The sequence below is a fragment of the Euleptes europaea genome, chromosome 3 (genome assembly GCF_029931775.1).
Source record: "Euleptes europaea isolate rEulEur1 chromosome 3, rEulEur1.hap1, whole genome shotgun sequence".
Taxonomy (NCBI): domain Eukaryota; kingdom Metazoa; phylum Chordata; class Lepidosauria; order Squamata; family Sphaerodactylidae; genus Euleptes; species Euleptes europaea.
The window spans coordinates 89,349,657-89,373,798 of record NC_079314.1 but is presented as its reverse complement, the minus strand read 5'-3'; the positions used below and the strand labels follow the sequence as shown (position 1 = coordinate 89,373,798).

At 43.6% G+C, this 24,142-nt stretch overlaps 1 protein-coding gene across 1 annotated transcript; it reads right to left on the bottom strand.

The window, feature by feature from the left end:
- Positions 1 to 7,279: 7,279 nt before the first annotated feature.
- On the bottom strand, positions 7,280 to 24,142 carry SLC25A17 (solute carrier family 25 member 17). The gene is made up of 9 exons (XM_056846943.1): positions 24,028 to 24,142; positions 15,138 to 15,198; positions 12,988 to 13,054; positions 11,833 to 11,984; positions 10,159 to 10,275; positions 9,469 to 9,614; positions 9,266 to 9,361; positions 8,263 to 8,345; positions 7,280 to 7,427 (listed from the first exon to the last, which is right to left on the bottom strand). The coding sequence occupies exons 1-9, from the start codon at positions 24,079 to 24,081 to the stop codon at positions 7,280 to 7,282; spliced, it is 924 nt and encodes a 307-aa protein (XP_056702921.1). The 5' UTR covers positions 24,082 to 24,142.

The window sequence follows — 24,142 nt, the reverse complement described above, 5'->3', positions numbered from 1 at the left end:
AAAAATTCTCTCACAGAGCCACTAAGAGTCCAGATTATTTCCTGCTCCAAAAAAGATTTCAGCAAAAGGAGTATTTCCTCTCTCCACAGCAACAGTAATTTTTCTTCTCAGTCACTAAGGAAACAGGCAGCATGAAGAAGGAGCCATGATGTACCTGAGTAGGTTTCTCATGAACAATAAAGCTGCTGGATTTCTGCACAACAAACTAGACACAAGTTTCATAATGAACAGCGCAATCCTAAACAGAGTTACACTTCTATAAATCCATATCAATCAGTGGGCATAGAAGGGTGTAACTATGATTGGGACTGCATTCTTCTTATTCCAAAATAACAAAATGTTAATTGATTTCAGAGTCCGATAGGTTTATGCAACAGAGAGTTCAGATAATGAAGGACTCATTTCTTTTCACTTCAGGAAAACATAAATGCTCAAGGTCAACTAGTGCATTGACATCTCGTGTAGACAAATTCAAGGTGCCAAACTTGATTGAGGACAGAAGACACAACACAAAGTAAAAACTTCATTATCCGGTGAAAACTAACAAAATAAAACAAATTAAAGTATCTGAAAGTGGCTAAGTAAATCAAATTGGTGTGCGAGGGATGGTGGAGTGATGGGTACTACTACTAAAGAAAGTGATTGCGACCTCTTTTTCTCCTGCCTTCTTGAATGTAAGGTGTGGCAAATAAACCACAAATTCTAGAATCCAGGCACTTCAAGAATAATAGTGCGACCCTAAACATATTCACACATTGCCTTCAATAGACTAAGGGTGCTTTCACGCACGCTGAATGATGTACTTACAATCCACTTTCTTGATCATTTGCAAGCAGATTTTGACATTTCACACAGTAAAATCCAGTTGCAAAGTGGATTCAAAGTCCATTATCCAGTGGAGTGTGGGTAGCGTTCCCAACGTCCAGGTACTAGCTGGAGATCTCCTGCTATTACAACTGATATCCAGCCGACAAGAGATCCATTCAGCTGGAGAAAATGGCTGCTTTGGCAATTGGACTCTATGGCATTGAAGTCCATCCCCTCCCCAAACCCCATCCTCCTCAGGCTCTGCCCCAAAACGTCCCACCAGTGGTGAAAAGGGACCTGGCAAGCCTAAGTGTGGGGTTTTCTGCATGCTCAATTTATTACATGCTCGATTAATTTTCTTAGCAATCGAGCCCCAAGCATCGGAATCAGCATGCATATGGTTGATCCACATTTCTGCCTTCTCTCTGCATTATTTGAGTCATGCAGTCAGTTTACTTCTTCCAGATGTGCTGAAATAATGAGGAATGTAGAGCAAGGGTGCTGTCATCACTGGTGACATCACAGGTGGTATCACGGCACTAAACTCCTTTCTAAAAAAGGTTTTGCAAATGCACTATTGCGAGATACCAATGTAACACTACTAAACTTGCCCTCTTCCCCCTTCGTAATTAGCTGCTTGGCCACCCTGTCAAGTTTGACAGATACAGGATTGGCTGGGATGATTAAAAAAAAACAGTTTAAGTGGCAGGATGATTCTTTGTTGATTTCTTCTGGTAGGTGTTTTGAGACCAGAGAATCTCCATTCGTAAAAGGAAAAACTGAGAATGGCACTTCTTGGTGCCATGAAAACAATTTTTTTCCAGTGTTCAAAGCTACAGTCCATAACGAGAAGCATTTGTATTGGAAAGCTAAGTCCATGCCCAATTGGCTGAAGGGTTCTCATGAGGTGATTCTCTGATCAGTAGTAGGTTGATCTACACACATGTGCAAGAATTGCCATTTTCCTCCACAGAAAAATAGAAAGCAATAGAAAGCTTCTGAAAATAAAATGATGCCTGCATATGCATGAGAATTGCCGTTCAACAACAATAAATTATAAGTAATATTAATTAATAAAACAAACCCTTGGAAGAAAGCTGCTTACAAAAAAAACCCTCCTGTTGTTCTGTGCATTTATAATGCTATGGAGACTACTGTGATATCAATATTTTAAAAGTTTGTTTAAAAACCACTGGGTTACAGGATGGCATTTTTAGTAAAAAGTCTGTTTCCTAAAGAGAACCCTTTTCTATCTATTTTAAAGAAGAAAATGCTGTTGCTAGGGTGGGAAGGTGGTTTTTGAGGACATGTCTTCCTTCTTATATCGATATAAGCATTCTTAAACTGTTGAATGTTAAAAAAAATAATCAGGAAACATGTGGTTGACATTTAACCTGGATATTAGTGTAAACACCACCATTTTTTTCTTCTGCTGAAAGACAACATTTGACACTTTTAAACTAACACTGAAGCCCACCAATGGATATTAGATTTAAATAATTCTGGAGGGATATAATCTTCTCCCGGGGCTTTCCCCCCAACTAGCCCCTTGATCAACTGAATGAATTTTGTTCTTTAAACATAACTTCCACGGGAGAAATATCCCTGGTGCCATAAAGGGAGAGGAAATGATTATGCTACCTATCCTGTATAATATTTGCCACCACAGAGTTACTAGATCTTGTGCCACGGGCAATCAGCTCCCAACTTTTAAACTATCTCTGTCTATACAGTTTTGAAATACTGACTTGGAAGATTAAAATCAAAGTTCTGAATCATAAAATCCACTTGCTACAACACCAACTAGTTCAACTTGTTTATCTCCCAAAATTAAGCAATAACGAATCCCACCCTTGCTTATCTAGATGAAATCCTTTTCTTCAGGGTTTGATTTACATTTTTAAAAAAACATTCTTTGCCAGCATGGAATTGAGAAAACTATTTCTTCTGGTGTATACTAATTAGAAATGGTAAATAAAGATGGGCATCATTCAGATTTGAAACTGATCACTAAAGGCAGTTAAGAAAGCCTAGTGTTCCTATTGTATACTAATTCATATAGAATGAGATTACTTGAAGGAATCCTCATTGAATTGGATCTATATCTACCATGGTTTGGGAGAGCCGTGACAGAAGCCCCAGCCAATAGAATGCAGGGACCTCTCACACAACTCCATGGAGGCCTGGAATAATCTCCCCATTCTTGTGGGTTAGGGGGAGGGTAGAAGAAAGGGCACTGGTGCCAAGGAATCATTGGGAAGGCTGGAGGCCGTGCTGGTGGTTACACCAGATCCGACAGTCTGGAAGGTGGATTATCAATCGGATCCATCACTGCTCTGAAAATAACTTACTGAAAATAGTCCTACACTAGCTTTGATGGTGCTGCTTCCAATCTAGCTCTTGTTATGAACAATAAAACCCACATAGGCTTTGTTATCTGCACCAAACGTGCACAAAGGCATTTCAGCAGAGAGAAAATAAGCATGTGACTGTGTGTGCACAGTGGCTGGGTGCACAGAAGCCTGGTGCAGATCTCCCATGTGGTACTGGAAGAATTGTATTTATTTTTGGTGCCCATTCATTATCTTGAGGAAAGTTAGTAAATAGGCTGTCAACACCATTAAAATTTCCCATGGAATAGTTCCAATTTACTGTTTTAAAGTGTTGTACAATTTGTCACTCCTAAGACTTCGTGGAGCAAATGTATGTATCATTGGTTTCATTCTATAATAATTTCAGCCAGACACAGCTAATTTTGTTCTTCCCATTTTGACTGAACACTATAAATAGAATGTACAACATTGCCCGCAAAATACTTAAATAGTGCACTCCATATTTTACTCTATGAGAGTTCTTGTTTGCTGCAAAAATTATGAACAGTTGGGAGAAACTGGTTTTGTACTTCAAATTCTTCCAGTATCTATTTTTTAAAAGCCTTTTGGCAAATCTAAGGGAAAGCATTTTATGTTGCTATTTTTGAGAAATACCAGTATAAGTGGTAGCTAGAGAAATAAAAGGGATAAGAAACTATAAAGCCCAAATGTCTAATTTAGTCCGAAAGCATATCCAGACGTTAAGTGTTTTGAACAATCATTATGGCAAGATTCTCTGCTTGTCAGATGTAGTCCCATGTAGCACACTTATGCTGTAACAAATATCAGAAATTTTCGCCATTCTTATAGAACTACATCAGGTATGCTGTTAGAATTGCCGAATCCTCTCATGTCTTCAGCAATCATATAGCCTTGAAATGTCTGTGTATCCCTGCTATCAAAATGAAAGGGAAGTGTCTCATTCAGTGTGTCTAATTTTCATACTAATAGGAGAGTCACATTCTTACAAATGTACTCCTTCTGTTTCTCATGTAACAGACTAGATGTTCTGTAGGGGATTTCAGTAAAAATTCTAACTTTTGCATCTTCTTTGTTCCCTTTAGTATCAATCTTTAAATGTCTGATGTTACATTTTTATTTAGAATTTTTTTAGCTTTCCATTTGGCACCTGATGGAGTCTACTTATTCTGGATAGGCTTGCTGTCCTTTTAGAGAGCTGCTGTGCAGTTTGGGAGTGCTTTTCAATCTGTTGTTATCAGCTTTACCAACTCTGCTTTACATGAGGCTGCATATGAAGATGATTTGAAAGTTTCAGCTGGTTCAAAATATATTGACTAGGCTGCTAGGCTTGATGTATAGGGATCAACTCTCATTAGTTTTAGAAGCTTTATATGCTGGCTGCCAGTTTGCATAAGGGACAATTCAAAGCACTGGAGTTAGCCATGGAAGTGCCATATAGCCTGAGACCAGGGTACATGAAGGATTGCTCTCTCCTGTATACACCCATCTGCCAATAAAGACCATCAGCAGAGACCCTGCTCTGTGTATCTGCACAGTCTGAGGCTAGAGTAATATGCAGTCCATGCAGGGTCTTTTCAGTGATGGCACCGATGAACTCTGTCCCCACACAGGCTCTCAAAGAGCCATGATTATACTCCTATGGGCTTTAGGTAAAAGTTTTAATTATCTCAATGTACCATGCCCTGCCGCTGGTTCTATCTGCCCCATCCTGTTTCAATAATCGTAGGCTTTGCATTTACAACCTATTTTAAATTCTGATTTTATTATATATATGAGCTTACACCAACACCACTGTAGTTTATTGCTGGTTTGAAACAATTGGTTGTATTTTATTTTATGGTACTTTATTGCTTTTTAATGATATTGTTAATATTGTAAACCACTTCTGATGTAGTTGCAAACCACTTCTGATATAGTTTTATAAAGAGGGGGGATAGAACTGTTTTCAATATATAACTACAGTGAAGTAACTACCAAAGAAATTACTTTTTCCTGAGTGGCAAATCCTTATATATTTTGGTATATAATTCACTTGAACTTTCTGCGAATTTTTATTGGAGACATATTTATCCTCTAACTTGACAACACTAAATTAACGACTGTGTGCTTAACCTGAGGCTCATGCAACACTGAAAATTCACATGCAGGAGTTTAGAATCTTCAGTAACCAGAAATGTAATCGTGTAAAGCTAGGATTGACTGAGAGATAATGCAGAAAAACACATGTATAACATGACTCAGCTTTGTTTGTCAGTATTTTGCCTATTCTCTTACTCAACTTTGTCAGTATTTCGCCTATTCTCTTAGAAGCTTATAAATTAATCCACCATGCAAGAGTTGTAGCAACTCTAAATTAACCTGGAGGAGAAAGAACATTATAGAATCATAGAGTTGGAAGGGACCACCAGGGTCATCTAGTTCAACCCCCTGCCCAATGCAGGAAATTAACAGCTACCTCCCCCCCACGTCCCCAGTGACCCCAACCCTCCCCCCACCTGCAGGATCCCACAATCAAAGCACTCCCAATAGATGGCCATCCAGCCTTTGCTTAAAGACCTCCAAAGACGGGGACTTCACCACCCTCCGAGGCAGTGCATTCCACCATCAAACAGGCCTCACCGTCAGGAAGTTCTTCCTATTGTTTAGGTGGAATAGCTTTTCCTCTTAGTTTAGAAACTACCCAGAAGAGGCCAACATTCTCTACTGTTTATTGTGACATGTCTAAGTAGGGTGTTTTCTTCAGGTTCTGCTGTGTGGTTTAAGGATATCTGAATCACAGATCAGATCAGTACAGGTGATACAGCCTCCGCAGAAGAACAATGCATGTGTGCAGTCAGAGAGTCACCTTTTCCCCGGATATTATACTTCTGGCCTTTTGTTAAAGCACTGTATCAGAAGCACAGGATGGCCCTACCCTTTCAGGACAAGCTCAGAGGGTCAAGAACTTTTGATTGTGAAATTACTGGGACCCTTTCTGGACAGATCCACCCCGGCTCCTAATTCAGTTGGCCGTTTCTGCTGGCCTTGCTTATTACTGCCTGCACACACCCATGTGCAGAGGGCTGTCCAGCTTTATCCCTCTCCCCTGATGTGCCGCAGGTTCAAAAGAGGCTACTCAGCCCCAAGGGCACTCCTTCACAATGCACCCAGGCACAAGGCATGTGATGGTCTCTTCCAGACACACCCTCCATCATGCAGATGTCTCAGGATGCTCACCGATTAACTCTACATATCCAAAGCAACCCGGCTTATTCTTGCCAACTAGTTGGGCCTAACAGTTATAACTACCAGACCTATTTAATGGGGGGGAAAGTCACCCACCAGAAACAGCATGGAGCAGGTGAAAAAGAGGCTCCAGGCACAGAATGTCCAGGAACCCCCCAAAATTCCTGCTCAGCCTATTTAGCAACCAGCTAACCTTGTGCTCCCCTAGCAAATATGGGTGAGTCAGCTGCAGTGAAAAGGCTGAAGGTGAGAGGAAGCAACGGGGCAAACGGCCAGCTGCCTTCACACAGTACCTGCCTTCTGTACTTAGGCTAACTGAGCAGGTAGGTACTAACAGACAACAAAGTCCGCTCTTTTAAGCCAACCTAAACATTCTTCATTCTCGCAAACCAGTAAAGAACAACACAATTAAGATTATATACAAAATAATAGTCCTCATTTTTTTTTAATGGTCCAGTTATGAAAAAGATTATACAATATCAAATCTGTGACAATCTGACAGCAAGCAGAGAATGAAGGACAGGGGATACTTTAAATGAAACAAGCAAATACCATGAGGAACATCCTCATTCCCTTTACAGAAGTCAACCCCCTCCAAGGAGCTTATGGACTTCCATCTAGACGGTGAAATATTTTCCATTTCACTTCCTAAAACAAAATTTCCAGCATTATCATCTAACTATTATAAAGCAACTAGAAGCCGATGCTTCCAGATTTCTCTTCAAGCTTCTTCTTCAGACATATTCTGAAGAACTCAATGAGAACAAGAACACTGTAGAAAAAGGTACTGTAGATTTTGGGGAATAACCCAGTCATTCCTCAGATACTGCTTTTGAGCTCCCCGAGAATCTGTTTTCTTTTCCTAAACTGAGTGAGATGGGGAGGCCAATACTTCAGTGCTTCAGTGGACGCTTCAACCGCATGACTGTGAATGTAGCAGAAGCAATTTTTTCATAGACAAGGAACATCAGTGCAGCAGTGAGGACTGTTTGCAGCAGCTTTGCTTCAAGCCCTTTATAGAGTCCTACTAATCCGAAGCGCCTGTTCACAACAAAACAAAACAAAGTTTCACACAACTGGAAAGGTTTTCTTCTTATGCAATACAAGTTAGACAACTTCTCCTCCTTTGCCCAACATAACTTCAAGAATATGTTTGCTTCCTCCACCCTAATGAGCCACCCAGAATTCAGAGACAAAAGATGTCCACAGCTGATCAAGCTATGGGCACGGATAATCATGAAACAAGGAAAGGAGGAGCAAGGGAGAGGGTTATGTACCCTTCACCCCCAGCTGCTTCTCCACTGGAAATCTTGCTGTTCCTGTCATACTTTACGAGGAAGGGGCATCCAGGTTCCACAGATACACAATGTAGGCAGAATTAGGCTTTTCTGTTTCCTATTTGGAAGGAGTTGGGGAATATTAGTAACTCCCCTTAGTGTTCCTTCCCAATTACTCATAGTGCTGCTTTGAGTAAGATGAACTGATATGCCTGCATCTGGATCATCGTCTGTGACACTGGACTGTGTAAGCCTTTTATTGCTTCATTGTTACATTCACTGTTTCCCCTTGTGGGCCTTTTTGACAGGTAAGGCTGTGACTGAAATGAGACTGAAGGAACAAGCAGATAAATAAATAGTTGAGAATGAATGAGCTGTGTTTACTCAGTGTTTTAAGTGTACAGAACTAAAAAGCCTCCACAGATAAAAATATTAATATTGAATGAAAGATGCAACAATTTAAGATTACATTTTTAATTAGTAATTAAAAAAACACTAAATAATGGCATGCCTGATTTGCAGGGGTTTTACCACGGATATTGAAATGAACAGTAAGTGGAGGATACTTGTTGCCACAATTTTAAAAGTGCAAAACTCACTTTATTCTCTGCTGAAGAAGGTAGAGAATATTTTTAAGACTGCCTAGTCTCTTGTTTTCTGGGTTCAGTCGGTGATGTCCAAACTAAAAAAGAAGAAAGGTTCAATTAGCATTTCCTGTGCAATAGCTCCCCCCCTTTCATCCCTCTGAATGGAATGGGAAATGACATTATATGAACCTATGGAATTTTGCAACATCAAGCACAAGAGCGCAAAGCGGAACAGCACGGACAATTTTACAATTCTGTACTTAGTTTATCTGCACACACTACGGATTATTGTACTGAATTAAACAGAATGAAACCTCATATCTGAACTAGCCCTGTAGCCAACATTTCAGTGTTGATATGTTCATGGCCGTGTCCCCCACATTCCCAAGAAAAAAAATTCTTTAAAAAGGCAAAAACCCTGACCAAGGGAACTCAAATTCTGCATAAAATTCCATAAATTACCAGTGTTGTGTTGGTTGCTGAAAAAAGAAATCCCCAAAGGAAAACAACCTGAGGCTGCCAAATCTTGCCCCCCTCCCACCCAGAAGATAACAAGTAATGTCTCAATCTATGCAGGGGCAAACCCCACCCGTACAATAAATGCCATTGTAAGGCCTGGAAAACAGGCAAATTTGCCTACAAAGCAGTAGCATCAACCATGGAAACCATATGCTAATGTGGTTAATACAACTGTTTTAGAGTCTTATATTACTTTTACCTGAAAAAAAAACTATGAATGTTCTATTAATTATCAGAAATGTAAACCCACATTTAATGCACTGGGATACATTTCTCTGGAAGACAAGTTGCTTAATTTTAATGATTCATAATTTAATTAATTGCTTCCTAAAAGCTTCTCCAGAGGGGCTTAAAGGCGGTTCTGGCACCACAGTAACGAATTAAGAAGCACCAGATGGGATGAATTCTTTTTGGCCTGCATTGTAAAATGCTGGCCAGAGGCAATTATACAAAGGAGCAATAAATGTCAATGATGTGTCTGTAAACAAGTACTCACCCGCAAAATTGACTGCACCGTCTGCAAGGGGTAAGTGAGTGTAGTGGCGATTGCTTTGGCTATTGCTCCAATGACAAATACATCTAGTGAGGAAAGCTGTAATGGTACAGACAGACACATGATTGCTGGAAAAGATCTGGGGATACCTTTCATGCAACATATGGAGCTAAATTTCACCTTGCTTGCAGGCTATTGCATCTTACCTGCATTTGTGTCTTCAAAATTTTCCGCTTAAGCCCTTCATAGAACATGAATTGTATAGCAGGATTGAACACCAACAGCAATGAGGGGAAAGTGCCATTCCATAGAGCCAGGATTCCTTCATCCCTTATTATCTGATGAAAAGCATCTGATAAGGAAGGTGGAGAGGGGCAATAAGGATCTTTAAGGAGTTGGCTTGCAGAGGGTGCTATTTAGTTACATGTTTTCCCTGTCACTCTCTCTGGCAGCCTATCATTGTCCACAGTACATTTCCCACACCTTCTTTGCAATCTTGTCAGGAAGCTTAACAGTCCATCACCTTCCAAAGAAGAGGTAGGGGTGGCCTGCCTCAGGGCAAGTGGGTGCCTCCTCTCCTCAATGTTTCCCGTATTTGGGGGAGATTTAAAAACACCCTCCATTTTTAAAAACTGCTAGGATTTTCTGCAAACCTGGGGGGTCCCCAAAGTTTGTTGAAAAATCCCCCTCATGCTACATAGCCCCAATCCGCAGATGTAAGTATCTGTAAATGTGGCCAGATTTGTAATTCGATATATAGATACTATCCAACACCAACAATAGACTATCCATTGAAGATAAAAATCTACAGATTACCAAACTGGAGATGCTACATGCAAGAGCCTTCAACCATTGCCAACATGAAACAAAGAGAAATGGCAGCAGCAAATTCTTACCTGCAATGCCTTTGTAATTGGTTGGTACAATGTCTTCATTTCTGAATTTTGCCCCCTGGAGTTTCAGGCGGGTGTTCACTACCCAGAGTGGAGTAGTCAACAATACATTCACTACACCTAAGGCAAGATACAGAGAAAGGAGAAGAAAGAGGAGCTAAACAAAATTTTAAATAAACAAGAATTAATATTTCTTTTAAGTTCCAATGCACAAATATAACTATGGTAATATACAGAAAAGTTCATTCTGAAAACAAAAACAACAAGAGAAACAATGAAGATCTGGAAAACAGAGATACAAGAGAAGAAAGAAGAAGGTTCTTCCCCATAGCTGGCAGGGCCCCAGATGATGAACACACGCTGCTGAGTCAAACAAGAAAAGCCAGTTTGCTGCTCTTAACAGAGACGCCTTTGCGTTCACTAATATTTGCTCTGGGTTTTATGAAAGCTTTCCACTTTATTCTATATCCTAGACTGTGCAATTACAGATGACAATCGGAAAGCATTAAATTATTAAGCAAAACAAATATTGAGGCTGTGTGTCATGTTGAGACATAACCTATATATTACTCAAAGAGACAGATAACAGCAACACAGAGCAATAAATTGGTATAGGTAATAGAGCTCATAGAATGCAACACAACGGCATTTGTGTCTTTGCAGAAAATATCAAGGTAGGAGAATTACGTACGAAGAAAGCTAACAAGTGTTACAGTTTAGGAACTGTTCTGTTTTCTAGACATTTGAAATGCAAGTTTTTTGCTTCAGGAAAACTAAAAAGACACCATCAGATGTTCTACATCACTCATAAGCTTACATCTACTGTTGCATTCTTAGACCTTCGTCCTTGTACTCATGCCAGATGCTCCACAGGCATCAAGAAATCAGAGGTTTTCAGAATCACTAACACAGAACATGAATCTGTGACACAAAGTGGGAAGTTCTATGCTCCCATTGTGCAAGCGTGGGATCCTTGCACCAGGAGAAGTCTTTCTGCTGGTGTAAGAGGGGGAGAGATATTCTGCCTACTACATTCTGTTCACCATGTTGTGTGGCTTGTTGGACATATGGGAACCCTAACCCCTTTTCAGCCCTCACAGGCATCTGAAAGAAGGTGGGAAAGTTCCCCTACTGTGAGCCCTCAGATTTCAGAAGCTAAGCAGGGTGGGCCTTGTTTAGTATTTGGATGGGCAACCTCCAAAGGAATACCAGAGATGTGACGCAGAGGCAGGCAATGGTAAATCACCTTTGAACGTCTCTTATCATGAAAACCCTGTGGGGTTGCTATAAGTCACAAAAAAAAGATCCAAACCAGACAGACAGACAGACAGACAGAGAGAGAGAGAGAGAGAGAGAGAGAGAGAGAGAGAGAGAGAGAGAGAATATCAACAAGACACATATTCAATATTTAAACTAATTAGATTAAGAGGAGGAGAGCTGAATATCAATTAAACGTTCTAATAATGAAAGCTATAGAATATAACAAAACTTCCAAAGAGCAAAGATGAAGAGTTAGAAGAATCAGGGTAGCTTGTGGCTCCTTCATGTGATCCAATATCTTGCAGTGGGAAAAGATTTAAAAGTAACTTTTAAGAAGCATCTACAGTAATAGGATAAATCCCCTTGGCTTTAGTATGTTTGTACGCCAAGGCATCACAATCGGTAGGAATCCATTACCTGCAACCACCCCAAGAGTCAAATCTTTTCCTGTGGTGGAATGGTGACCTTTGACCCACACCGCTTTTAGACTGTTAAATGTATAGAAATAGACAAAGTTGGAACAACAAAGGCTGGAGATGACAGGGAACCACCCTCGATATGGAGCCAAGCTAAGGAAGAAAAAGAGAAAAGCAAAAGTAAAGGTCACACAGTTGCCATTAGCAAGAAATATAGCAAATGCAGCTGCAGCTTGATCCAGAGTCCAACAATCACAAAAACAACCCTAACCTGCAAAAGGGATTTAGTTAAGTCCATGAAAAGCAAATTGACTAACGTTTGGTTTTCAAAGGTACAACTGTGAACCTCAAACAGCTCATATCACTAAAGCAGCCACCCTGTGTGTGCTTATTTGGGATTAAGGACCAATTTAAATGCGATGCTGACAAAGCAAAATAACTCACCCCAGGACGCTGCACTTGTGCAACATCCTATTTAAACTGGATTGTTACCTGTACACAGCCACTACATGTACTGGCATGCTAACCAGGCACAAGCACCCATCCAAAGTCCCACCACTGAGTTCTTTTGCTTTCCCAGCAACATGCTGAAATCAGCCCTGACCCTCATTTAACTCAGTGGTATTTACTTCCAAGCAAATGTGCACAGATCAGAGCTGCCCAGGACCCAAGATTTTTTAAAGGCATCCAATGTATATGGGAAAAAGCACAGTATGAAAATAGTGTATCTAAAGTGGGGATGGTTGACTGCACTGGTGATTTCCCACTGGAAACTATTCCTTAGCATAGCAAAGTGCTTATGGGTCAATTTGAAGGTCTAAAAAAGGATCTCCTTGTGGCGGGAAACCTGAAGCTGTTGGTGTCAGCCCTCTCTGTATGCCTCTGCCTTCCTAGGTATTCCTTTTTGCAGCAAAAGAAAGGAACGAGGAAGTCAGCACTGTATTAACTTTTCTACTATGGAGTACAGATTTCTTTTTTTATGAAAGAGGAGCAGGGGCTTGGATTAGAAAAAAAATGACTTTTTAGTATGAAGCTTGGATCCCAACGCAAATACCAGGCAAATGAAGACTCTACTGCATCAGACAGGCACGCTTCAGATTAATGAAGAACACAGTGAAAATTCAGACTCTGCTCACAAAAAAATATCTCCACTTACAGGCCTTCTTCTTTTATTATCTCCAACAGAACAGCATGTGTCGTCTTGGATTTGCGTTTTTCATCAACTGGAAGAGAAGACAAATGTTTAACCCTTGATGAAACTGAACAATTTTCTCTCTCATTCCTCTTTTGTCGTAAGAGCAAATTCGAACATGACAAGAGAAACCGGTCCAACAGGAAAGGACAACACCTTGTATATCCCATCTCCAATCTTATGAAGGAAGAGCCTTCACTTTCTTTTAAATGGGGAGATGTGCAAGTTGATCAGCAATCAGGAAATGCAGACAGAAGGTTGTATTTTGGACAGTATGGAAAATATACTGGGCTTTGTCCTGCAGCTCCATTCAGCAAAGCGTAAAGACTTTCTCCATCCTAAAGGCCCCTTATTCCAACTTTAAGAGGCTCTTCCAGCAGCAGAAGAGCCTTTTAAATTGGCTTCTAACTTAACTGAGTGGAGTGAATCTGGCAGAACTTCAGAACGCCTTTGTATTTCTCAAGGCCATTTCATATGCAACACTACTACACTTCTCTTTCAGACACACATGGTATATGTATAGACTGAAACCTATGTCTGTATTTTTTTTTTAAAATGACACTTCATCTAGGAGCAGCATCTCTCTCAGATGCAAGTCTCACATATCTGTATTATGTGCTTAGTTAGAAGAAGAAGAGTTGGGTTTTATACCCCAGTTTTCTCTATTGTAAGGAGCCTAAAAGAGGCTTACAATCACCTTCCCCCCCACCCCACAACAGGTACCTTGTGAGGTAGGTTCTGAGAGTTGTGACTGAAAGAGTTCTGAGAGAACAATGACTAGCCCAGTGTCACCCAGCAGGCTTCATGTGGAGGAGTGAGGAAACCAAGCCGGTTCACCAGATTAGAGTCCACCACTCTTAACCACTATACACACCACACTATTCATATAGACAGGGACTTGTCAGTCTCTGGTCCACTCAAAATCATAGAAGTCTTATGTTTTTCTCTGCTTGATGGTTCTAAACATATCTGCTGTTGTAGAAATAACATACAGATGTCAAAGGCTAGAAAAATTTCAAATTCCTAAGCGCCCAGGAATTTTCCGACCCTGAACAATCCTGTAACAGTCCCTCTTCTGAAGCTTGTCAGTTAGCACTGAGGAGGTAACATGTTGTTGCCAATGATACACTTGAGAGACGTTACCTCCATCTTGATGGTCCCTTGTTGAAAGAATGACAGTGTCCTCACTTGAAGAAAAATCTTCATGAGTTAAAACTTCCTGACACAGGAACGTGATCTGGGGAACTCTGGGTTCAAATCTGAACTCGGCAATGAAACTTATTCAGTGCGTTCCTAAGGAGAGTTACTCCTGTCTAAGCCCATTCACTTCAATTGGCTTAGACTCTCCTTAGGAATGCGGTTTTTGACAAGTGACTGGTTTCCTCCCTATCTTAGAAGACAGTACAGTGTAGTGGATAAGGTGTCAGGTTAGGACTGGGGAGACCAGGGAGCACATCTACACTCAGTCATGCAAGCAGATTAGAATCATAGAGTTGGAAGGGACCACCAGGGTCATCTAGTCCAACCCTCTGCACAATGCAGGAATTCACAACTAACTCCCCGCCACACCCCCAGTGACCCCTACTCCATGCCCAGAAGATGGCCAAGATACCCTCCCTCTCATGAACTGCCTAAGGTCATAGAATCAGCACTGCTGATAGATGATAGATGGCCATCTAGCCTCTGCTTAAAAACCTCCAGGGAAGGAGAGCTTACCACCTCCCGAGGAAGCCCGTTCCACTGAGGAACTGCTCTAACTGTTAGAAAATTCTTCCTAATGCCTAGACGGAAACTCTTTTGATTTAATTTCAACGCGTTGGTTCTGGTCCGACCTTCTTAGATTAGATTCCCTGTGTGGTGAAACATTCTTCCTGTGCAGATCAGGCAAACCTCCACATTAGCATTCTGATGTGGCAGTGCAAAACCAGATTATTTAGACAGAACTTCCAGTGGGGGAAAAAAAAAGGTTTTCCAGTAATCTGAGGTTGTTTTTATTTCTATTATATGTGGATTTCTATTATTTGTTTTATTCTGGAGAATGTTAAAGTTCACTGGAAGGTCCTTTCTAGGAGAAAGGTGGGCCACAAAGGTCTTAAATAAATGTATATGCTTACCTTGAAGTCTTAACCTAGCTGTATCCAGAGGAAAAAACACGGTCATCGCTGACATGCTACCCTAAGGAAGGAAGTAAACCCAGATAATTAACTTCATTGACAATGCCATTCTAAGCAAACACCTTTCTTCAGCAACACCAAGTATTGGGCAAAAGAAAGCAGCATGTACAGCAGCCCTGTTGTAACGTGCTTTTCACAGATCACTCCCTTTAGAAAGAAAACTGCAGCTGCTGCTTATACAAAATAAGGATTTACCATTAACTATATAGATAACTATAATTGAATGTAACACTATATATGAAAAACGACACATCACTGATTCACTCCTTTCATCTTTTTCCTATCCCTGACTATAAACTCTTTGACTGGGATACTATATCACTTCTGTGCAACATCTTAACTTTTTAGTGCAAAAAATGTCCTAGGTAATAAGAGTATTCTCAATGATGATATGGGGACAATACCTGTGGAAACACGTTTTCTTAAACTACTGCCCCTCATACACATTTGACGGTCCTCCCAAATTGCTACTATTTATAAATCAGGACATTTCCATGTTAGAAAGAAACCCAGGGCAAAATTGTCTGCAAAACTAGGCTAATATGTAATTAACAATGCAATGCTGATTCTATGACCTTAAGCAGATGATGAGACGGAGGGCATCTTGGCCATCTTCTGGGCATGGAGTAGGGGGTCACTGGGGGTGTGGAGGGGGAGGTAGTTGTGAATTTCCTGCATTGTGCAGGGGGTTGGACTAGATGACCTGGTGGTCCCTTCCAACTCTATGATTCTAACATTTACTTTAGCATCAACCAGACAGAGACAGATCATATCACAATGGTGTATTAACCTTAAAAATGCATAAAGCACCCTAAATTCTCCACTGATTACCACGGCTTTTCATTCATACAGCTAGGGAAGACCTTGAAATTGATTGGAGGGGTAAGTATTGCCAAAGGCTCAGAAGATTTTAAGATGTGATTTTGCAAGCTTGGTCTCAATGGACCAAAACAAGTATTCTGGTTGACTTCCACTCCTGTCCTACCCATACAAGCCTGAACAAAAGCTTGTGTAAGTTATGAATAGGATGGATAGAACTCATGCTAGAGTTCTATCTAGCATGATGATTTCACCTGTAGATCAATATTGGATTTCTCTAGCCACTACCCTGGGTGATTAGTTCAGTAGTCTAAAACTGCCATGACACTCATTATTGCAGGAAGGCTTCCACAGCGATTACTTTTTTAGATGTTCAGAAGCTCTGTATGAAATAAGGATGAATAATCTCAATTATGTTCAAAACTTGGGTATCGGTTAATCGCAGTTTTGAACAATGCTCTTACATAGGTACTTGCAATTATCTTGACATTTAAAAAAAACTTTTAACTGGTCATTATCTCGATTTTTTATGTAGTATAATTTTGAAGCATGGCCACCAGAAGAAAAAACCCCACAGAACTAGTTAGAACAATACATTGAAATAAACGGAGACTTCACAACTAGGTTTGATTCAGAGGAAAGAGCATCAAACATGAACCCTCCTTCAAATCCCAGACAAAAATCTCTGGGTAGTGCTTCACAAACCACAGCCTAAGCCTTAACTTTCTACAGCAGTTAACAATTAGTAGGCCTGACAAAATTTGTGGTTGCCTTGGAATGCGTCCCTTCCCCAACACAGGGAAGGGCGCATGCGGAACTGTGTAAGAAGGCACTCAAAGCAGCAGGAATCTCTCTGCTTTCAAAGGGCTGAAGACTATCGTAAGGTCTCAGGAGGATGCACATCCCTAGTCTCGTGCTAGGCTTTAGAGGCACTCAGAAACAGCAATATTTTTCACATTTCAGAGTGCTTCAGAAACACAAAGCAATTTCAGAAGCAAGCCTCTGCTTGTCCCTCCCTTTGCTCACAACTAGAGAGCACACTTGGTAGACGCCTGACTCCCCATATATGAAATAAGAGTAATACTGATCTGCTTCCCAGGCAGGATGACCTCTTTGCAAGGATGATATTAAAAGTAAGCTGTGATTTAAGGTAGAATGTAGATCTGTTCTCGTAAAGTTGTAACATTTTTGCAGTAAAGGAAGATATTTCTACAGCACTTATTTTCCTAGGCTAACCAGAAACATGTAGTGAACATGTGCTTCTTAAGAGCCCAGCCAGCCACATATAAAGTGAGGTGCAGGCCTTACTTTAACAGTAAAAGCAGTGTTCATGAAGGGGGTGCTGAACCCTCTCCTGTTCCCATGGCTCAGCTCACCTCAGTACAAAACTCCAGCTATGGCTCACTGATCCTGGCATACTTTTAAGTGAATTGCAAATGGAGAAAACCAAGTACAGGACAGTAAGGCATAAAAAGGATTCAGCGCCTCTCTCGCGTGATCCTTTATAGTTAGACCCATTAAGCAGTTCACACGTGAGACTGCTCAAATATGGTTGGCCTTCAACCCGCAGAACAATATGTTTATTTAGATATTTATAGCCTGCTTTCCTTAAGAATGGGGACTTTATAAAAAATTTACAACACCGTCCTCCTCTCCTCCATTTTATCCCCCAAGGGCCACCCTGTGAGGTAGTTTAGGCTGATTGAGAGTGACTGGCCCAAGTTTTCCCAGAAAGTTTCCATGGCAGAGTGGGGATTTGAACCTGTGTTTTCTGCAGCTTAGTCAGACTCTATGTGAGAGTTCCCAACTAAACTGTGCAAACTTCATAAAATCACTTGCTCAGACGTTGATGCAGAAACAAGGAGTTTATTGAAGGCTTCAGATAGTACAGGTCAAACACGAGTTAAAGTTGCAAGTGAGCAAGACTCCTAAGCTACAGAATTATATCCCCTATCGGGCATCAAAGTTCACACCTATGTTATGGGAAGCTACAAGATAGATGGGTACAATACAGACATCAATCGGCCCCAGAGGGCTTGTTAGGGCTATCTGGCCTCCAAGGCCGAATTTGGCAAGAGGGAGTGAATACAAAGCGCAGCAGGGGAGACATCTGTAGAGGGGAGGCATTCCAGTTAGGGCCTGACAGATATGGCGCCTGAACCCAGGAAATGCCAAACGGTGTGAACTGCTTTTACAAGTTCAAAGGGAGGGGGAGAGCTGGGATCAGTAGACAAGACATGCAGACCCTCACATTCTGCCCCCCTTAAGGCCCCCCTCCCCCGAGTTCGGGCGGGCGAGGCTTATCTGGGTAAGCAGAGTGAAATTCTTGAACCAGGCGGGGGGCGGCCATGTGGGGAGTTGCCACCCATTCATCATGAGCGGGACCCAGATGTTTCCAACGAACCAAATAGAACACTTTACCCTTCTTTACCTTAGAGTCCAAAACCTTGGACACTTCCAAATGCATTTCCCCCCCCACAACTGTAGGAACCTCGGACTTGGGGGGAGGATGGAATTGAGGGGCAGCCACGTAGGGTTTGAGCAGACTGATGTGAAACACGGGATGCACACCCCGAAGGGATTTGGGGAGTTCTAACTCCACCGTGACGTCATTGATCACTCGGGATATGGGGAAAGGACCCACGTATCGGTCACTCAGCTTTTTACAGGGTCGAAGTGAACGTAGATTCTTTGTGGAGAGGTAAACCTGCCCCCCCACCTTAAGCTCCCATCCCGGGGAACGATGCCTATCCGCTTGGTCCTTATATTTACGCTTGGCCCTTTCCAGGTTTTTCTGTAACCAGGGCCAAGTGGACCGCACCACTTGCACCCAATCCTGGACTTCCTGATTGTGGCTGAGCCAAAGGGTCCAAATTCTTTCCCATACACCACATGAAAAGGACTAAAGCCTGTGGAGGAATGGGGGGCATTATTATAGGCATATTCAGTGAAAGGCAACACGTCCACCCAGTCGTTCTGGTGGTAATTTACATAACATCGGAGATAGCATTCGACCACGGCATTGACACGCTCCGTTTGACCATCGGTCTGAGGGTGGTAGGCAGAAGAAAGCCCTTGCTCTCCCACCCCCATGACCTTCAAGAAGGCTCTCCAGAATTTGGCAACGAACTGGGCCCCTCTGTCGGAGAGGACCTTCCTGGGGATCGAATGATGTTTCATCACGTGATTAACAAACAGTTTAGCTAACTTTTGGGCTGACGGTAGTCCCGCACAAGGAACAAAGTGAACCTGTTTGGAAAATAGGTCAGTGATCACCCATAGCACAGTCAGTCTCTCGGTGGGGGGGCAGTTCGTCGCATTCCCGCACATCAAACACATCAGCGAATTGGGAGTACTCGCTGGGCAGCTGGGGCAGGGGAGTCTCAGGCACGGGGGCCCCCACCAAGGCGGCTGCTGGAGTGCAAAGCACCTGGTCTTTATCGTGTAATTCGCAAGGGTCACTAGGGAAGGTGAGCGTCCGCTTCACCCAGTCTATGGAGGGATTGTGACCCTGCAGCCAATTCATCCCCAATACTACCGGGGCGACTATGGGAGCAATGGTAAAGTAAAGCCGTTCCCAATGTTCCCCCACGGCCATGACCACCGCGGCTGTGCGGTGAGTTACGGGTCCCTTCTTAAAGTCACTGCCATCCATCTGAGAGAAGTGGAGGGGGTCTGGGAGACGCTTACATCTGACTCGCAATTTTTTCGCCGTTTCTTCGCTTATCAGGGTGCAAGCACAGCCCGAGTCAACTAGGGCTGGAAATTCTAGTACTGGACCCCTTTGGGTAGTGAAAGGTGGACCCTAATGTAAACATTGTCCTCCTAAGCGCTTACCATCAATGGAGCTCCTTGCACAACTTTCGGAGCGGTCTGCTGAGGAGCCCCCTTTACAGCAGACCGGCGGCGTTTTTTGCCGGCAACTCCCAGTCCTCCTCTTCGCTGGAGGAAGTAGATGTGGTATTTGTAATCCGTGACTCCGAAGAGTCAAAGGTTTCGTTTGTAATCCGTGGTCCCGATGGACCGGTCGAGCCTGGCGGTTCGGCTTGGGCGCGCGTGTGTAGAGCGGGGGGTGCGCTCCGTCGGCTGGTTGCGCCGCTTCGGCGGCGGGGCTGCCCCTCGGCCGGGGCCTTCTCCGTGTCGGCCGTTGTCGGGCGAGATGGTCCCGGGCGTCCTGAACGGGAAGGGCATTGAGAAGCAAAGTGTCCTTTTCCCCCGCAAACGAGGCAGACCCCACTCTCAAAGCGTTTGCGGCGTTCGGCCATGGAAGGACCTCCTCCCCCGAGGGGGCGAGAGTCCTTCAGGCCGCCGGGTCTGTCTCCACGGGGTTTAGCGTCTCGCCCGGTACGTTGCCTGGAAAGGGTCAGCAGCTGCTTTCGGTTCTCGATGTCGGCAGCATGACAGACCCATCCTTCTACATCGGGCGGGTTACCTTGCATGAAGGCCCAGTGTTGCAACTCCGGGTTCAGCCCCTCCCGGAAACACTGTACTCGGGTAGCTTCACTCCAGTCCAAAATTCTACTAGAAAGCGACTGAAATTCGCTTGCATACTGCGCAACCGATTTAGTCCCTTGACGCAGTTGCAACAAGGAAGCTTTTGCCCGCTCCCCCAAATTCGGGTCCTCAAAACGGTTTCTGAGGGCGATCATGAAGTCATCGAGGCTTCGTAACACCGGGGAACGGAGCTCATACTGCAGTACCATCCAGGCGGCTGCTTCACCCTGGAGGAGAGACGCCACATACTGCACTTGGGACTCCTCTGAGGTAAAGGTTCGGGCTTGCTCGCGCATAAAAATGTCCACTTGTACCATAAAAAAGGTCAGTTGGTCCCCCGACCCATCATACGTGATTTTCAGATCCCGGCGGGCCGGTGGAGCGGGACGGATGGGTGGCGCGGCTGACGCTCTATCCGGCGGATCCCCGGCAGGGGTTTGTACCTTCAGTTCATCCATGGCGTGGGCCATCTCAAGCATCACAGCTTGCATAGTGTCCATCCGATCGAGCAACCCCTGGCGCTCCTCCTGCCAGCGTTGCCGTTCCTCACCCATCTGGTGGAGTAACAGGGCCTCTTTCCAAGCGGGGTCCTCCTCGAACCCCATACTGGGGACCGCCGTCCGCCGTGTCCGCACTTCGTTTCGGGAGAGCGACCATCCTCGGGGGGAATCCAGCCAGCAATTAAAGGTGGTAGTTTTGGGTCTCATACCCAACCCCGACCCCGAGTCCCTTGGTACCTTCCCAGGTCCGCTAGGTACCTTCCCAGGCGTCTTGCCATCCGAGGGGTTGGGGTCGGGCTGTTTAGGTACCACGTTGTCCTGTGGGTCTTCCTTCGGTTCAGTATTATCCCCTTCGTCTGGCATAGCTGTCCAAAGACGGTACAGGAGCAGTACGAAGAGGCAAAGACTTGCAACTTAATGTGAGAGTTCCCAACTAAACTGTGCAAACTTCATAAAATCACTTGCTCAGACGTTGATGCAGAAACAAGGAGTTTATTGAAGGCTTCAGATAGTACAGGTCAAACACGAGTTAAAGTTGCAAGTGAGCAAGACTCCTAAGCTACAGAATTATATCCCCTATCGGGCATCAAAGTTCACACCTATGTTATGGGAAGCTACAAGATAGATGGGTACAATACAGACATCAATCGGCCCCAGAGGGCTTGTTAGGGCTATCTGGCCTCCAAGGCCGAATTTGGCAAGAGGGAGTGAATACAAAGCGCAGCAGGGGAGGGGGAGGCATTCCAGTTAGGGCCTGACAGATATGGCGCCTGAACCCAGGAAATGCCAAACGGTGTGAACTGCTTTTACGAGTTCAAAGGGAGGGGGAGAGCTGGGATCAGTAGACAAGACATGCAGACCCTCACACTCTAACCACTTCATCATGCTGGTGTATGACCCATTAAGTACCCCATCGTTTTCACAATGAACATTAATATGGAATGGGTCATGCATGTACCATAACAGAAACTTTATTTCCCGCCTCCCCTCTAATCTCTCTCTTAGGCTTCATGCAAAAGACAGCACCTATTGTCACAGGTGAGGAGCAAAGGAAAAAGCAAGGGTAGCCCACAAAGCTCAACTTGACCCCAACTGCTTAATTCTCTCAGTAGTACGCTGTGTGAATCGACACATAATTTACTTTTAAGGTTCACATACAGGACAAGATACACTATTGCAGAGATGTCAAACATAAGGCCCAAGGGCCAGATCCGGCCCCGAGAGCTCTTATGCGGCCCGTGAGTCAGCTGAGGCAGTTATCTCGTCCAGTCTCAATCTGGGCTGGCATGGCCCGACCAAGTGACATTTGTGTCACATCCGGCCCTCGTAACAATTGAGTTCAATACCCCTGCACTATTGTGTTTACTAGTGCTCAAAGAAAAACCTGGAACGCCATGGCATTAATATGGACAAAATCATGCACAAACCCATGAACTGCATAATCTAATTTTCCGCAAAGGATCTAGCATGGGTCTATCCCTGCAAGTATCCCGTGAATCAGTTTACACACACAAACAGGAATGGATTTGTAGCCCTCATGGCTATGAAGACAATTAAAATGTTCAGATGTCAGAAAGCAAGTTGTACTTTTGTCTCATACAGTCATGTCATAGAGTGACAAGAGTTGGAAGGTACCTCAGGGCCATCTAATGCAACCACTTCCTCAATGCAGGAATACACAGCTGCAGCATCCTGCCCTTGCATTTAGTCAGTGTGAAGTTATGTTAGTATGGGTTATGTTAGTTTAGCTATTTACTTGCTTAAAAAAAAAGATCCTTGAAGGCGAGCTTCTGCTCACATAGCTGCATTCAGATGTGGATGTTTCAAATACAGAATCCTCTCTTTTTATTACTAATCTCCAGATTAACATGGCAAAAAAAAATTCTAAGTGAAATCTTGCACTCTCAAACCAACCCAAAAAAGTTAGATTTCAGTCTAGTAGCACCTTCCCCACTACCCTCTGAAATTACTAGCCCAAAATGTAAGTCTGAGCCTTCCTATGAAGGAATGACACTAGTAATGCCTGAGATTTGACAGCAGATACAGCACAACCCTAAACAGATCTACTAAAATACCTACTCAAGTCTATTCAATGGGCTCATTCCCATGAAAATGTTCTGCACTTTTAGATGATTTTCAACAGATAGACGTCTTGCTCATAAACAGTCACCCAGTGAGGTTAACAGATTATTCACCACAAAGTGCGCTGGTGCAAACTGGCTGGTATTGATATCCTTATTCAAGGAGTGTGGACAATTTTACCCAAGCCCCACCAAAATATGGGGGGGGGGGTTGTTCCAGGGGTAGAATCCTCCTTATCCCTTAGCAGCAGTCACTGATTACAGCCTGATTCACACATGCAGGAGAATGAAGCTAGAAATAAGGCAGCAGAGTCCAGAGGTGGAACAGTAGCATGCATCCATCCACTCAGACAGCAAATGTAGGATAACAGTTTGGAACAGTCCTTCTCATTTAAAATGCCATGCAATTAGAAAACTAGCACAGCAGTGGGGTGGGGGGAGTTCCGCCTCTTCTCTTTGCGCACTGGGCTGGTTTTGTGTTTGCAGGGAGCCAGCACCAATAGCTGGGCATCCCAAACTGCAATCCTCTACGCTCCTGCACCATCAGACCGAGGTAGCGCGGACCATCCCACACCTCTGATCTCCGCCACTTCATTCTCCCGCACACGCGGGCCAGGCCAGGCACGTCATGGCGAATGAGCGGTCCTCCGTATCCAATCGACGCCTTTGGGACCGTTTGGGTGGAAGCGAATGTCGTACGCAGGAAGGACGGAAGCACGGCAGCACCGCCGGGATCGTTTAAAACAAAGCGGGAAGAAATCTTCATCCGGCGCTGTTTGTTTATTTATATGAAAATATAAAGACCCGCCACCCGGAGGAAGAAGCGATTCCGGCCGGCGCACAAAGTTGTGAGAATGAAACCAACCACGTTTCTCTCCCCCCCCCCCACGCCCACCTCTGCCCCTGTTCCGCGCCGCCACAAGCGTAGCCACTCACCACAGCCCCAGCCATAGCATGGACCAAGCTCTCGTAGGAGAGCACCCCGGCCATGACAGCACCTTCGACGGGCTCCGTCCGCTACAAACTTCCCCAGCTGCATGAAGGGAAGGAG